General features: G+C 43.0%; 2 protein-coding genes across 4 annotated transcripts in view; one reads left to right on the forward strand and one right to left on the reverse strand.

Annotated features, from left to right (window-relative positions):
- The window catches only part of LOC101167031 (contactin-4-like), a 204,682-nt gene extending 200,905 nt beyond the window's left edge, over positions 1-3,777 (forward strand). For all 3 annotated transcript variants that reach the window (XM_023955100.1, XM_023955099.1, XM_023955101.1), the window contains one exon: positions 619-3,777. In XM_023955100.1, the coding sequence (XP_023810868.1) occupies positions 619-710 (92 nt within the window). In that variant the 3' untranslated portion in view covers positions 711-3,777. The remainder of the gene's footprint in view (positions 1-618) is intronic.
- Positions 3,778-5,718: 1,941 nt separating this feature from the next.
- LOC101167284 (band 4.1-like protein 1) overlaps positions 5,719-16,282 on the reverse strand; it is a 77,289-nt gene continuing 66,725 nt past the window's right edge. Inside the window, exons 17-24 of the mRNA XM_023954670.1 lie at positions 15,256-15,306; positions 13,605-13,997; positions 13,269-13,397; positions 10,996-11,055; positions 10,312-10,407; positions 10,073-10,153; positions 9,883-9,999; positions 5,719-7,878 (exon numbers count right to left, since the gene is read on the reverse strand). Coding sequence (XP_023810438.1) covers positions 7,873-7,878; positions 9,883-9,999; positions 10,073-10,153; positions 10,312-10,407; positions 10,996-11,055; positions 13,269-13,397; positions 13,605-13,997; positions 15,256-15,306 — 933 coding nt within the window. The 3' untranslated portion in view covers positions 5,719-7,872. The remainder of the gene's footprint in view (positions 7,879-9,882; positions 10,000-10,072; positions 10,154-10,311; positions 10,408-10,995; positions 11,056-13,268; positions 13,398-13,604; positions 13,998-15,255; positions 15,307-16,282) is intronic.

The following is a 16,282-nucleotide window of genomic DNA, read 5'->3' on the forward strand; positions in this document are numbered from 1 at the left end:
ATTCAAGGTGCTTCACAAAACTGAAAAATGCCTTAAAATCACAATACATCATAGAAATAATCAACGTAAAATTTGCTTTAAAAGAAAAGAAAAAATTTGAAAATTGATTTAAAAAGGAAGGAAAGGATAGAAAAACGTACATATACTTGGGGAATCCCCGTAGGGTCAGTAAAGGGTCAGTACTTGCTCCTCACACCCTAGAGAACATAAAGGCATATACATAAACAGCATCACCTTTACATCGTAAACTTACGAATACTTCACGATACACATGCACGACAATCGCACGTTACGTTTTCATGACACCCCTTGAGTTGACTGTACAAGCCGTACCCCTGCACACCCCTTACGATGCAGCCCCTCCTCTATGACTCTCCAACGGCCCGGACCAAAAACGGGACAAATCAGACAAAGCTAAATTCTCGTCACTTGACAGTAAAGTGTTCTTGAAAATCTTTGGAATGAGAAGAAAAGCACAAAAAAAAGGACCTATTTCCAACATGAGCTGGTAACAGTTCATGTTGGATGGATAAAAGATTGAAGGTCAAAGTCAAGAAAACTCCTGTGTCTACAGTCCCTGTCCTGCTCTTGACCAATAAAAGGTTTCTTTCTTCTCAGGCACCACTGCGGTGGGCTCAGCGTCCAAGGTCTCCACCCTCTCTGCCCTCAGCACGATAGCGCTGTCTTTCACAGCACGGACATCTTTATGACAAACGGCTCAGCGCAGCCGCTGCATCTGATGTGGACACAGCACTGAAAGCGACGCCCACTCCGGTGCGATTAAACCCAACACATTTTAGGCTTTAGAGGCAGAGGGAAGACGCTGACAGCAAACCTTAACGCTTCGTCATAGAGGTGACACACGGAGTCCCCTTCAGCAGGCAGGCCAGGTAAACGAGATTGACAGATGTCATGACTCTGTCGTTACCAAAGCAGCTTTCATAAGAGAGAAAGAAAGAGAAGAAATGTTCTATACACATCTTTTTGTATGACATGTTGAGCTTTTACACATGTTTTTTGTTGGGTTTGAGGTCCGTCCGGGTTTATCAACTGCGTGGTCAAGTCATCATCCAGATTTCTGATGTAGAGATTTCAGAATGTTCTCTTCTGGAACGTGACGTGTACCTCCCTGCATTTGGTACAGAAATGTCTGAAGGCCCCGATTTTCTCTTTGTTTCATCAAACCTGCCGTCAAAAAAACGATCAACCACAAGAAAGAAAACCGAAGGGATTTGTTCTTCTTTTTTGGACTTAAATCCAAAAGTTATGACAGTTAAAGCACACAGTAGCAAAAAGAAAGTCCAGTGACATAAGCAAATTGAATTAGGCGTGGTTTTATTCATCGTCCCTCAACCAAAGCAAACAAAACACCTCTAAAACTGTCCTTCTGCGAAATAGATGTCCTGCGTTCATGATGTGTCTCTGCTTTCGACCAGATCCAGAATGGTGATCGGTCCAAACCTGAGCTTTTTGTACTGAGATATAAAAATAAACACCCTTTTCTTTTCTGCATACCGGTGTTTCAAGCTTGAGGCAAACTGTAACCGTTTGTTCAGTCGGTTTATAGACGTCGCTAAAAGTAAAAACTGTTTCTGGAGTTCCAAACAGCCCTAATGTCACAAGATCAAGGTTTTCCTATCTCCCAGATAGAGTTCACAAAAGTTTTGAAAGCAGGAAACTCGTGACCCCGTCGCACTCTGACTAAAAATACAACTGGAGTCAAAATCAACTTTAGTTCACACATGGTAGAAAGACACATTTTTAACATTTGTGTGCTTATCTGCCTATTTTTTTCAGTTTAAACCGCCAATTTTTCTTTTTTTCTTTTGCAATGAAAACGTGTTGCAGGGGGTTCAAAGGGTTATAAAAACCACTCAGCTTCAGTTTAAGTGCTGCTGGTGACAGGCTTCATTTAGGTGACAGGTCCATAGCAACCATCATGTTTTTTTTTTCTTGTCTTGGGCTTATAAATGCGTGCGCTAACGTCCCTCTCTCCAGATCAAAGTTTTATTTTTTACATTTTCCATAGCAACCAAAGTTTATGCTTGCCTCAGTCACTTTTTTTCCTGGGTTTCATTTAATTCCACATGGAGTTGTTCAGTTTGCCACTTTGTATTGGACAAGCTGAACTGTTAGAAACATTTTTAGTTCAACCTGAGTGCATTGACTGTATACTAGAACTGGACTGAGTGTGACGTCACCCAAAGAAGACCACTGAATTCCAGCTCCAATCAAATGAAATCAATTCATTTGCTATTTCCCCCCCCCGATACTGTTGAAGCTAGACATCGTTAGTCGGCAGGGAGTGGTCCGAGTCTACGTGTCCATGGCAACCACTCTTGCCAATCAGGAGTTAGCTTGTTGGAAAGCCACACCCCCACCACTTGAAAGCAGGCTACACGAAATCTGTTAATTGATATGGTCCAGCTGGCTCCACCTACTTTTATTGAGGCTTCTGATTGGTCAGTTCCTAACTTAAACAACTTGAACTACAGAAAAAATTTCACGAAAAAAATCCGATTAGCAAGAACACATTAATGGTTATTCTATACGACTGAGTAACAGCTGTTTATTGGACAGGTCTGTGGGATTTTGGCTTCTTGGAGCCAACGGGTACTTCCTGTTCGTAGTGCGAGGGGGGCGGGACCAAGTTCCCTTATACAGTCCAAAGTGCAGGTGCGGTCTTTTGGGGTAGAGCTTCAGAAATAGCCACGGAGGTCTAAATTTCACAACAACTTTTGCTGACTTTAGTTTTGGGGTGGGGGACTTTTTAACGTTTTGTTTTGGGGGTTTTTCGTGGGGGTGGGGGCTCGTGGACACTCGTGGCGGTGCAATTCACCGTCAGGATTCGACGATGGGCCTCAAATCTGAACAGGAAGTTGAATCGATGTTGCAGACCTTGATGGGAACTTCTTCTCCCCGTTGGGTTCCTCCACCCTGACTGGACCCACATCATCCCCCCCCCCCCCCCCCAGCCCCAACCCCCGTTGTTTTCAGCGTCTCTAGCTATTCTTTGCCTTCCGTGTGCCTCATCATAAGTTCAAAATCCTCAGGTCCTTAAAGAGCCTTAACTTATCACATGTAAATGACGAAAGTGAGCAGCGGCTGCGGTGATGTTTACATGCTGCTGTTACTATAGGAACTGTACATCCTTTGCTTGGGGGGAGGGGGGGCAGACTGAATGACATTCTGCAATACATGAGGCCGGGTGCATTTTTTTTATAGCTGTGTGTTCTGAACAAAGATGATGATGCTGCTGATCTTTTCCTTTCTCCCATCGTCTCCTGATGCCACGCGGGGCTGCAGCCTGGTTGAAGCTTGTAATCCAGCCGAGTAGTTTGGAGTTCTTTGAAGGGGAAGTGTTGCAGGTTCCGCTCCGAGTCGCGCGTATCCTGTAAAAAAGCGATTTTGTACACTTCGGATCATTTATATACGAAGAACCTTTCTAAAGAGATGATATTCTGGGTTTTTAAGCGCTGACTCTCGTTTCATACTGTAGTGTCGCTCAGCATGACTGTGCTTCGTCCTCTGCCTTCTGTCCGCCGGCTTAAACCCAGCAAATGGCTTCAGCGGCGCCGGGTTCATGCATCCGATAGGTTTGTGTATACTGTGTGTGTGTATACCATTGTAAGGCCTTTGTCCATGCTTCTGTCTGAGTCCGCCCCTCTGAGATCTGCTGAGTCTACTGTCTGTATTTGCTCCACAGGAGGCTTCTTCCCTCTGTTGCTGTTTGTTGTTTTTACTGTGTGAATAAAGATTACAGATTTGTAGAAGAACGCCAGGCTGTCTGTCCTTCAATTCATGACCAGTTGGGATCACGCCGAACGGGACTTTTCTGGAGCGGGTCGGGTTTTCTGTCTCTTTAAACGAAGGTGGAACTTTCAAAATGTGAATTCAAGCATTTAAAACAAACTAAAAACTGTGACTTTTTGGGGCGTTTGACTTTTTTTTCCCTCAGGATGTCCTGCTCTACTCTCTTGAAATTTCCTAGAGGTCTCTGCAAAAAAACACTAGACTGGTGAATATGGACCACAATGCATTGCATTTGAAGGGATTTTTATTTAAAAAAAAATGTATTTGAATTTTATTTTTTAGAAATCTTCCCGGTTGTCATCATCAGAACATAAAGGCTTCATAAATATTGTTTGTGAAATGTCATCCATCTTTCCACCCGTCCATCCATCTTCTTCCGCTCGTCCGGGACCGGGTCCTGGGGGCTGCAGTCTAAGCAAAGTTGCCCAGACTTCCTCCAGCTCCTCTGGGGCGGGGCCCGAAATGCTCCAGCCGAGAGACGTAGCTCCCAGCTCTTCCCCGGGGTCTCTGCCCAGTGGTAATGGTGATATTTATTTATTTAGTATGTTTTTACTTTGGTGAATTGGTGACGTCATATTTGCCAGAAACTCTGGAGAAACTAAGTCCTAGAAAAGCACTGTTTTTTTTATTTTTCATTTCGGCTAAAATCCTAAGTAAAAAAACACTGGAAACACTTTTAGCCTTGTGCTATCCTATGGGGTCCAAATGACCATGGACGTGTTCTCCCTGCCATGACAAAGGTGGATAAAGGGGGAAAGATTTCATGTAATTCATGGACACCAGTGAAGATCACAAATCATTGAAGAAAAAAGGTTCAGAATTGAAGGGTTACAAGCTAATTCCACTTATGAAAAATCAACATTTTCTATATTTTTATGTAGGAATTTTTAGCTTTTGTTTGAAGTTGGATCAGTTTTCCAGTGTTTGCTCCTCTGGGAGCAGCTCTTCAGGAGAATTCCTGCTCCATGGATGTGGAAGATGCTGGGAAGATGATGATCCGTCGGACACATCAGGAAGACGCCGTCTGGATCCTCCTGTGGTCCCAAGATGCCGTGTGCTGCTGCTTTTACTCCAGAAGCTCCAGAGGGTTTTTGAAGGAAAGACTATTTCATCTTCTAGGATCGTCCAAAAATATGTTTCTATTTCATTTAGGAATAACACGTCAATGTAAGGGTGGGGTCATCTAAGATAGCACAAGGGTTAAACCGACTTCTGCTCTGCTTCGTTCAGTTTGGACTTGGTGATCATATTCTGTCATAATGACTTCAAGTTTTCAAATTCGTATGAAAATCATTATTCGTTAGTGACCATAAACATCTGGAACCTTAAACCATCTCCACCTGCACACATTCCTAAAATCTTAATGGATCCAATGGGGTCATCTAAGTGCTATCTTAGATGACCCCAACCTTATATTGACGTGTTCTCCCTACCATGACAAAGGTGAATAAAGGTGGAAAGATTTCATGTAATCCATGGACACCAGTGAAGATCACAAATCATTGAAGAAAAAAGGTTCAGAGCACTGTCTAGTGGGTCTAGATGACCCAACTCCCAATGTTAAAGTGCCTAGGATAGCACAAGGGTTAAATAAAAATAAATAAAAGTTTTAGACTCAATGTTTTGTCTTCCTTTTTTGTTACGCTGTTGCAGTTGTTACATATAAGTTAATAAGTTAACATAAATTTACGAGTTTTTATGGAGGACATTTTTTTTTTCTTGCGTTGCTTTGTGCCATTAATGAATTTTAGTAAAGGCACAACAATTTTGGACCAAAACTCATTTGAACCCCAAAAAGATGCAGAAAAAATGAGACACAATGTAATATTTTAGGCAGCCACAAGATGGCAGTGCACCATAATTTTTTTTCTCCCAGTTTCTTTATACATACAAAAAAACCAAGCCTGAGGACAAATGTGTTCAGTTTTATTTTGAGTTCCCGTTTACAGCAGAAGCAAAGACACAGTTTGAGTCTATGTTTTCCATTTGGACACAATGCATGTACAGCACACACAAACCAAGCATGGGAGGGGGAGGGGGGCTTTACATCAGAGCGCTTTGAGGGCCGCGGTGCAGAAAATGAACATCTATGGTTGGGGCCCGTCAGCACAGCTCCTCCTTGTTGAATCACCTTCAGCCAAAAGTTTCTCCAGTGACCGAAAAGGAAAATGTTAAAAATCCGATCCGTGTTTTGTGTTTCTACAGACGCGTCAACAGCAGGACGACGGTTTCCAAAAAGACTTTGCTCCACAACTCCATGTTGTGCTTCAGAACAAACCAGTGTTCTCCCCACAGGAGAGCAGAGTCCTTGTTATTGCAAATCTCCATCAGATATTTATTTCTGTTATAGGGATCCTCCTAAATCCAGAGTGGATGCATAGTACCGGAGGAGACGGGGGCCGTTCAGGACCAGAACGCCGTTCAGGACAAACTCAATGAGTTGATGCAAAAAACAAAGGAGAAGAGTTCCTGCTGGGACCTTCAAGTAGAATAAATACACTCAAACTGCAGATATGAAACTTCAGCTACGTCCAAATTCCCTCGCTAACCCCCAGACTGGAATGTGACTCAGACACCTTCACTTTTTTGTTTTTTACACGTGACGGATTTACCAAAGTAAAAAACCAAACAAATATGAAGACGATGAATTCACAGGGATCTGATGCTGAAAAATTAAACAATTTATAAAAAAATCACTCCTTTCAAATGAAAAATCATTCAAACGTTGTGGTCTATATCTATTGCTCATTGATGGACACTGACTTGTGGGGAATTTCCAGAGCTCTGGAAACCGGGGAGTGGTGAGGGAATTTGGACGCAACCGTGGCCGTTTTCTGGCAAAACAAACATTTTGGACTTTAATTCATTGGACAGAAAAACAGGTCTAATTCTACTCGTCCAGTGTGAAAATCGTAGGCCAAACGTGGGTTCTTGAACATGTATCATATGTCCAGTGTGTATTTAGCCCCAAATGGTTCAATTCTGCTGCTGAGTTTGGGCTAGTGACACATTTAGCGCATTCTTGAACGCAGCCTGCGGCCGCACTTCTCTACGACCATCCAAAAACCTGCAGCATCTGTACGGACGTCACAGTTCAACGAGTCTCCAAACACTCCTGTCTGACTGCACAGGAGGACCCAAATCCTCTAAAGGATTCATGAACAACAATCCTGTCCACTTGGATCATCAACCTTTTGAACCCCCATCCCTCCCAAGGTGAGTATAACGATCCTTTCATCCAAAACAAAAAATAATAATCCAACCTTTGTTGATGCAGGAAAATTTCTGGCCTATGAACTTTGGAGAAACAGACAGACTTTTGGGAAAACTGGACCCAGAAAGCACAAAAATACCATCAGTAGCATTAAATTAAAACAACATCCTGACACATTTAGGAATCTCAGTAGACATGACATCATTAATAATAATAATAACTTTAAAAAAATCTGTAACTGTGCCCAAGCGTGGGACCAGTTTCCAGGAGAATTTTCTCCCAAAAACAAATCTGGAAGATGAAGATGAAGAAGAGGATGAGGACGTCTGCTTCAGTTCATCACCGTCAATCTGTGTTTTAAACCAGTTCTTCCTCACAGAGCTCTTCTGTGCTCTGAAAAGCGGCGTGTCTGAGTGATAAATATATATATATTTCTATATGTGTGTTTTTCATTCACTCTGCTATCGAGTCATGCAGTTTATAATCCTTTGATATTTGTACATATTTAATAAACAGACAAACACTCAACATAAATTAGATTTTCTATTGATAAAAAGGTAAAAAGCTAAGAAGACAGCAGTTGATTAAAGTGATGAGCGGAGATGACTCCCGGAGCAGGTCAGATCCTCCAGCAGAGGGCGCCGTCCTGCTTCCACGGAGGGCGGGAACCCGCTGGGTGGGTTCTAAAGGTTTTTTTTTTCTTTTTCTTTCTGCTCCTCAGAGCGCAGTCTGTTCTGGTGTCGGTTCTGTTCTGGACCGTCACGGCGACGGGACGAAGTCCTCTTAAAGGAAACGTGCAGCTGGAGGATCCCCCCCCCCATACTTCCAGAGGACGCCGTGCGCGATCAGGACTGCAAGGAGAACCATGATGGAAAGATGTAAAGAAACTCTCAGTACATCATTTACTGTACATAAGAACCGGATTAAGTGGCCCCTCCCCCTCGCGTTCCAAACAGGAAGTACCAAAGTTTACTGAGACATGAACGGCTATTATTATTGGTCAGAACACTCTGATACTGTTTTTCTTACATTTTAATTTTCTGTAGTGACAGTTATTCAAGTTCTAAACTGACCAATCAGATGCCTCCACAAAAGCATGTGTAAGAGTGGTTGCCATAGAAATGCTGACCGATTCGTACTGCATACGAACTATTTCTGGCTCAAACATGGCGGCGTCTGTATCGCGGAGGAAAAGAAAAAAGGGGGATTGAATGGACTTGATGTCATTTCCTGTGGGTGACGTCACTCACTCCAGTTCCCATATACAGTCTGTGCTTTACCATCAGCGTTCTTAATGTCACATATTTGAACCAACATTTCTTCATCATTGGAGTTTGAAGTTACAAAACCATCAAACAAACGTTTTTTGAACTGAAACTAAAACCAAAGTCAATTTTTCCAGAATATCCTGAAGTTACAAGGAATCAACTCTGGATGTTTCACATTGGCCGGTCGGATTGTCACCAGAGTTTATCGTTTTTTGGAGCATCTGCTTCATTTGCCATCTGTGAAAACTCACTCGAGCTGCTTTACTTTAGGACGGTCACCTTTCATGGCCTCCCAGTTTCACAGATTTTCTTTTTGTGTGCTCGTTTACATTTCTTATTTTTTACAGTGCATTGTGATCTGCATCCTGATTGGCTGCAGACCACTGGCTCCTGTACAGATGCATTAGGGTGGATTGCTAGCAGGGGGACTGACACGCTAGACTTCTTTTTCTATGAAAGTTTGAACTTTTAGAACTCAAGACGATAAAAAGAGGGTAAGGAGTGTGTCAATTGTGCACAAATTCATATTTTGTGCACAACTTTGCAGAAAAATATGAACACAACGTTTCGTTTTTTGTTTGACGTGTCTCTCTTGAATACGAAATTTCCCGTGAACTCTGTCAAAAATACGTCAGGCGTATACATCAAAGTCACAAATCATAGATTGTTCAAGTTTGTGCATGCGTGTTGAAGTTTATATTAAAACAAAAATAAAAATAGAACTTTTCAGAATGTAATTGACTCCATGGTGGGGAAAGTATCTCATTACGAACATTTAATTAAAAACAGATTATAGTAAAATGATCTCTGGCTGCATTCATCACTACTTATTTGGTGTAAAAAAGAATAAAATAAAAGGTGCATGTCTGTCAAACATGGTTGATTTATGGAGCAGAGCTATAGTATCATTTTCCTGCCAGGATCAATAACATTCTAAGATGTTTAATTCTATCGTAGTTTCATAAATGAGCCTCATGCAGCTGAATTTGAAGTTTCCTTTAAGTTGAAGCTCCGGTTGTCAGTCAGTAGAGACAAACATCTACTCGTTAGGGGAGTGATGACATCATCATCATGTCTGCTTTGTGAATAAGAGTGCTTCAGTTGAGAAAAAGTTTTTTTTCTTTGATATTTTGGTATATCTAACTACTCTAAATATAGATATATTTGCCACCTTTCATTCCGGGTGCCTTAAAATAAAAACGTGTGATTTTTCTGCTTGTTGTTTACCCTGGGAAGTGAACCCAGGACTCCTGCATGACAGTCCTACACCCAGTCAAATGAGCTACTTATTGTATTTGTCTCTGTTCTGTATTATATTATGTAAAGTCTTTTCTAATGTTTGGTTCAATGAATTATTAGCAGAACTTTCTTCTTCATGCGTTTCTTACTGGTGAGGCCACATCGCCCCCTGGTGAACAGAGTGTGGAACTGCACAATTATTCATGCGAGTTGGTTCACTTCTAAAACCATCTTGTGTGAAGCCAAACAATGAGAAAAGGAATTCAGTTCCTTCAACTGAAATAGAGTGAAAGCAAAGTGAAGGACATCCCATCATCAAAACGTCATTGGAGACCTCTGCAGACTGACCTCTGCTTTCTGCTGGAAGTCCTCAGTGGGAGACTCCGTTTCCCTGATAACCACGGCTTTTGTCACCAGCATGTCCGGATGCTGCTGCTTGGCCTCTTGGATCGCCATGGCGAGCGCCTGGAAACAGAGAGGATGTTTTCCACCTGGACATAAAGTGGAGTTGTGTTGTTTGTGGGATTCTCCTCCTGACCTGATGCTGGTCCACGTCATCGTCCCCTGTGATTATGATCCTTTTCTCAATCCTGGTCTCCGAGTAGCCTCCTTTCACCGTCTGGATGACGTGAAGACAGAAACATTTTATTCATTGTTACTCTAAAACCAGTTTTTCTCCAAGAAAAAAAATCCTGTGCAAACAAAAACCTTTGTGAGGCGGCCAAACCATCAGAATATTTCAGCCTGAATACAGGCTGTATCTATGGAAACCGTTACCTTGGTGACTTGTGTTGTGGTTGCTGAAGTGACGGCCTCCGCCGTGATGGTCAGTGGGGACACGACGGACTCTCTCTCCTGAGTGCCGGCTTTTACCTGCAGCGCAGCAACACAAAACACGGAGGTTTCAGCTGTTACTCCACTCAGGAAGAGGCCAGAAAACACACACACACACACACACAATTACAAACAAACAACAGGAATGTGAGAGAATAACATGCTCAATCGTGGAGCTACACGAGCATCAATTCTGCAGTTCTGCACTAAAGTAAAACGATTGGTCAAGTTCTGTAGAGAGATTCAAGGTGATCGCCTCCAAACGAAAACTGGTCGTCCATAGCAACCATTCAACTTTTGTCACGTTTCGGGCTAAACAATTATTGCACCAATTTTCCTTTTGCTCCTTGAAACTATCAAACCTTCTTTAGCAACCGATGTTTATGCAAGCCCCGCCCACACTTGTAACTTTCATGTCACATTTTGTAGCAAACAGGGTTAAAGGGTACAATGGTAAGTCTCCTTAATTAAAGGCAAATCAAAGTCAAAAGTCAAACAACTGGCAGGTAGCCCTGTGACACTGGTTCAGATGGATGTCAAATAAAGGTCAAGCTGAGGAAGTGGAAAACACACACACACACAAACACACACACAGCACTGCAGTAATTCCATCACAGAGACACTTACAGGGGAGCCGTTTTCCTTAAGGGCAGCTGGAGCCACTGGTGGGCTCATGACTCCACAGTTCTGAAGGGAAAAAATATATTTGATTAAAAATTGCCTGAAAAACTGTAAAATATCAATGATATAACAGTTCCATTCAAAATTGTGAAAAAAAGGATACCTAAAATGAGGTATTTAGCATAAAAAATAGCCCTAATACTGACAAATAGAGGTGAAATTACGTTAAACTAAAGCATCAACAGAAGCTAAAGCAAAGATTTGAAGCCGGCTTCATGTTCACGGCCTCACCGGCCTTTCAAACTGGTTTGAGTCCTGAACAATTTTCAATGTCAAAGTAAAAAAGCTTTTTGGGGGGTTTGGGTTACCTATAGGAGGAAAAAAGACAAAAGCTGCAGACAAAAATCTGGAATTTGTGTGTTTTTACAACCTAAAATTTGACTGGTCTGTGCATAATGTGTTTTGGTTTTTAGCCAACACTATTTTCTTGGCAAATGTACCTGAGTAAAGATGCAAAAAATGACCTAAAAAGGTATCAGCAGTTCAAAAAAACTGCAAAAGGAGCAGCATACAAAGAAGCAAAAACCACCTAAACAACATTTTTCTGTTTTCTGGAGAGCTGTTTAGGCTGCACCTGTGAGGTGGCTCCCTCTGCTGGCCGTGCATTAATACTGCAGGTGTTTTTTTTCTTTTTTAATTCTGGTTTGCAGGTGAACACATGACCTCACTCACACTGTTAAAAGTCAAATCAAAAACAAAAAAATAAAAAGAACTCCCATCTTGACCTAAAACTTCAACGGTTCCCCGTCCTTTCCTGACGTCATCCTCGCCATTAGCGGGTGTGATTACATTTTAAGCATTTTAGCAGCTGTGGAACGACAACCCCGCTTTCAATTGAACCACCTGAAGCTCAATAGAAGTTGCCTCGTAGTGAACTACGACTTCCCCACCAGCGCTGTGGAATATATTCACAGAATCGGTCGCACAGGCAGAGCTGGGCATCAGGGAAAAGCCATCACCTTTTTTACAGAGAGTGACAAACCGATGCTGCGCAGCATGGCAAATGTCATCAAGCAAGCTGGCTGTCCGGTACCAGGCTACATGATCGGCTTCAAGAAGTTGCACAGCAAAGTAAAGCGGAGACTTGAGAAGAAACCTCCTAAGAGAAACACCATTTGCACAACTCCACGCTTCATGATAAAGAAAAAAGGCAATGCAAAGAAACAGAAGACAGTTTCCGGTGGAGGGCACAAAGAAACAAAAGAACCTCAAACCAGAGGTGATGTCACACGCACTCCGTCCAGCTCTGATAGACAGTCAGAAATCTAATCTCTATATCAGCTGGAATGTATAACCTATAAAAATATATAGGTTATACATGTTTTGTATAAAAGCAAAACAGATTGGGAAGTTAACAGTTCCCGTGAGTTTGTGAATTTAGACATGCTACGTCACAAACGTTAATAACACGCTAAAAAGGCACGCTTAATACAATGTGGCAGATACTAGCCTGATACTGCATTTGGACGAAGCTTGATGCAAAATGTCAACGCACATCTTGCTCCAGGTTTGTCTTTCCCAGCTCTATTCGGATAAATGACGAACTTGGTGTCATCGAATTCCGTCCAGAAACGAACCGCATATATGATAAATTCTCAAACGGTTGGCACTTTTGAATTAACCCTTGTGCTATCCTAGGCACTTTAACATTGGGAGTTGGGTCATCTAGACCCACTAGACAGTGCTCTGAACCTTTTTTCTTCAATGATTTGTGATCTTCACTGGTGTCCATGGATTACATGAAATCTTTCCACCTTTATCCACCTTTGTCATGGTAGGGAGAACACGTCAATGTAGGGGTGGGGTCATCTAAGATAGCACAAGGGCTAAAAAGGGACGCCATCCATACGTCACCACCAAATCCAAGTCTTTGGTCAAAGCTCCACCTGGTTTCACTTTCAACGCACGCATTTTGTACATGGAGCCTGAAAACACGCGTGGCGAAACATGACCGCGACAGTTGTGAACGTGGAAGGAAGCCCGAGACGCACGTGTGCATCGACTTTTCAGCGGTGGGCGCTGGTGTGGGCGTATCGTTAAACCTCCGGTCATAAAAGGAAGTGATCGAGAGGTTTAGAAATGGAAACAGTGAGAAGTATTTCTGCAACACGATGCAGCTGAGGGGGAAAAACCAGAAAGTAGGGCAGCAGATGTTCTGTAGCGCTGCAGGTTACAGATCCGGGTGGAGCAGCGGGATCACAGATCCACTCCTCCCTCACCTGCGGTGAAACATCGATGCTGGCGGGATGAACTTCGGATCCGTTCGTGTGCGTCTCTGTCCTGGAGTCGGATCTCCGTATCTTGTGGGCCGCGCTCACGGCGTTGGAGTCCTTCTTTGCCACAGGAGGCTGGGGGAAGCAAAGAGAAGACTTCAGCAACAAACATCACCTCTGTTCCCTCAACAGAGCAACAAAACATTAAAAAAAAAAACATTGTATCAGTGTTTGGATGGAGCGGTGAAGGAGCGTGCAAAGAAATGTGGACCCATCAAAGACTCTTGAACGAATCACATCAAAATGAGGAAAGCAGCAACTGAAAAACCGGCGCAGCAGCACCTTGTCCTGCCGGGAATCCAGCGGGGATGAAGAGAACGACGAAGGATCAAAACCTCCGTCTATCTCCGGGAGCGGTCCCTCCTCTGGAAGCTTCTCCTCCATGGGAGACTTGTCTCTGAAGCCCATCAGGCGGGCCGAGTAGAACCTGGAGGTCTCCTCGAAGTCCTCTCTCCCCACCTCCGGCTGCCGCTCCCTCTCCCCCGGCTCCGCCGAGGAGTCAGTGATGACCGTGAAGTCCACCTCGGCCTCCAGGCTGGAGGTGGAGCTGACCGTCATGCTGGAGCATTTGCGCTCGATGCCCAGCTGGCTCTCTCTCATGGAGGCCACGGTGTCGCACTCCTGCTCCTCCTCTGAGGCAGCGACGGTGTGGGGCCTCCTCTCCCCAGGCTCCTTCTACAGAAAAGCACCGCCTCTCTGTTATTTTGGATTCAGTCGAGTGATGGAGGTGATGGAGGGTGTGGGGGGGGAGGGTGGACAGGAATGTCATGCTTTGTTTGGAGCACGTTTGCGGGGAAATTAAAACAAGCACTACATTCAGGACGAAAAACTTCAAACCTATTGAACAAATATCATAATCTAAAAAACTCTAATGGCTCGACGATGAGAAAAGACGTCAAATATTTCACACAGATGGAGGTTAAAGCTAAAATCTGAGTCTTGTAGAAGAAAACAGATCATTACTGGTGTTTTATTTATGTTTTAGTTGAGCAGCAAAAAGGAATGGAAGTGAAGTGGAGCCTCCTTGACAGTCCATAGCAACGGTCCATAGCAACGGTCCAGTTTTTATGAAAAGGATGAACGAACAGTGACTTTTATGTCTCGTTTCCACTAAGCAGTCCACATTGCTGCTTTTGCTACAATAAATATCGCGTTTGTGTTCGGCTTGGCTTCAACAGCGAGAAGTTTCAAACCCTTCACGACATTTGAGGACACACGGATGCTAAAAAGACGCAAACAGATGCCGACTGAGCCTTTGGGCTGCGTCCATGGTCGGCCAATCACAGTCGATCCCTAAAGGAAGGATCGCTTTGGTACCAGACCAAGTTCAAACACCAACATACCAAAGACGTTTATGTTCTTAGTTTGTTGTTTCCTGAAATAAATGTCAAATTGTTAATTTTAGGGAACATTTTTATCATCATTTTGGTGGATCTAGTTGGTTGTTAATGTTGATTATGTGGGATTTTTTTAACTTGACTGGACAGCTCCAGGCCAAGGCACACTTTGTCGGCCATTGTCCCTCACATCATCTGCTTTTACACTAAACACTGACCTGTCTGGAATTCTAGGTGTTTTGCTTTTCTGGATTGCATGTTCGTCCCCTAAGGAAGCTTCTCATCAGAAATAGCATGTTTAAAATCTGAAATAGATCAAAGATGGCTGAAAAATGCTGCTTTTTATCTTGAAAATGTCCTTTTTATTTTCACTTTACCAGCTTCAGCTAAATACAGGTTGTTCTATTCCCCTGCATTATTATGATTCAAAGCTGCAGAGAGGTACTACGAAAGGAAACCCACCTCACTTCTTAAAGCCATTAGCCGCTATGTTCAATGAAAGTCAGGATGCATGCATATTAGCCACAGGAAACAAAGCAGGACAAAGAGGATGATGGGAGAGCGTTTTGACGAAGGCTAAAAGAGAAATGAATAACCTTGAAGTCAGCGAGCGGTTCTTCGTATATTGCGTGAGTGGAGACGGGCTCCTGCAGCCGGAAGCAGAGGAAAGAGCAGAGGGGAGATGCAGAGGTTAGAGCAGTGGACTGTCCAGACAGAAAAGCCAACACCAGCTTGGAACCCCTGACTCGGGTTCGAAAGGACTCTGCACAGATTTCACAAGCTGCTTAAGAGCAGCAAAGCAAACAGCACCGTTCAGTTCGGAGAACAGGAAGAGCCCACAAAGCATAAGCAGGATCTTTTACTCTTACAGCTGCAGATCATGTGATCAGCAGGTTTCTGCTAACATCCACTGAGACCTGCAACCAACAGGATCCGTCGCTGAAGGAGTAAACAGCTGACTCTGGAAATGTTTTACTAGCAAAGTTTGTGCTTTTTCAATAGAAATGACGTTATTTTGTGGTTTCAAACGTCCCTCTTCAAATTATAAAACTGTGTCACTGCCCTTCAGCAGATGTTTTTCTCAAAAAGTTCCAAGATCCTGGAATGGACTGAACAATGACGGAGTATTGGTTCAATTTGAACTTGGACTGAAGATCAAACGCATTGACTCAGACTTGAGCCCCACAGCTTCATTTGGACTTTTTTGTAAGCATCTATACATAGCTGTGGTTTAACACTGCTTGTTAAAAATTAAGCAAATATATATATTTGTATCATTCTTTGTATTTTCACTCTTGTCTCATTCTGGTCTCATTCTGGTCTATTTCTATTCTTACTCTTGTCTCTTTATTCTCAATTTATGTTCTAATTTTTGCCTGCGCCTTGGCTTTTTTTAAATTTTTACTCTTGTCTCATTCTGGTCGCATTCTTGTCTCACTTTTGTTGCATTCTTGTCTCAGTCTCATCTCTGTCAGGTCTCGTTTTTGTCTCAAATCTGTTACAATTTAGTATTAACCTTGGAGTGGCATCTCATTTTCCACAATTTCTGAATCATGGAAAACGTGGAAAACCTTTGAAGACACCTCTAGTGGCAAAAAAACCCATTTCTTTTACATTTTTTCA

This window comes from Oryzias latipes, chromosome 5 (assembly GCF_002234675.1).
Source record: "Oryzias latipes chromosome 5, ASM223467v1".
Taxonomy (NCBI): Eukaryota; Metazoa; Chordata; class Actinopteri; order Beloniformes; family Adrianichthyidae; genus Oryzias; species Oryzias latipes.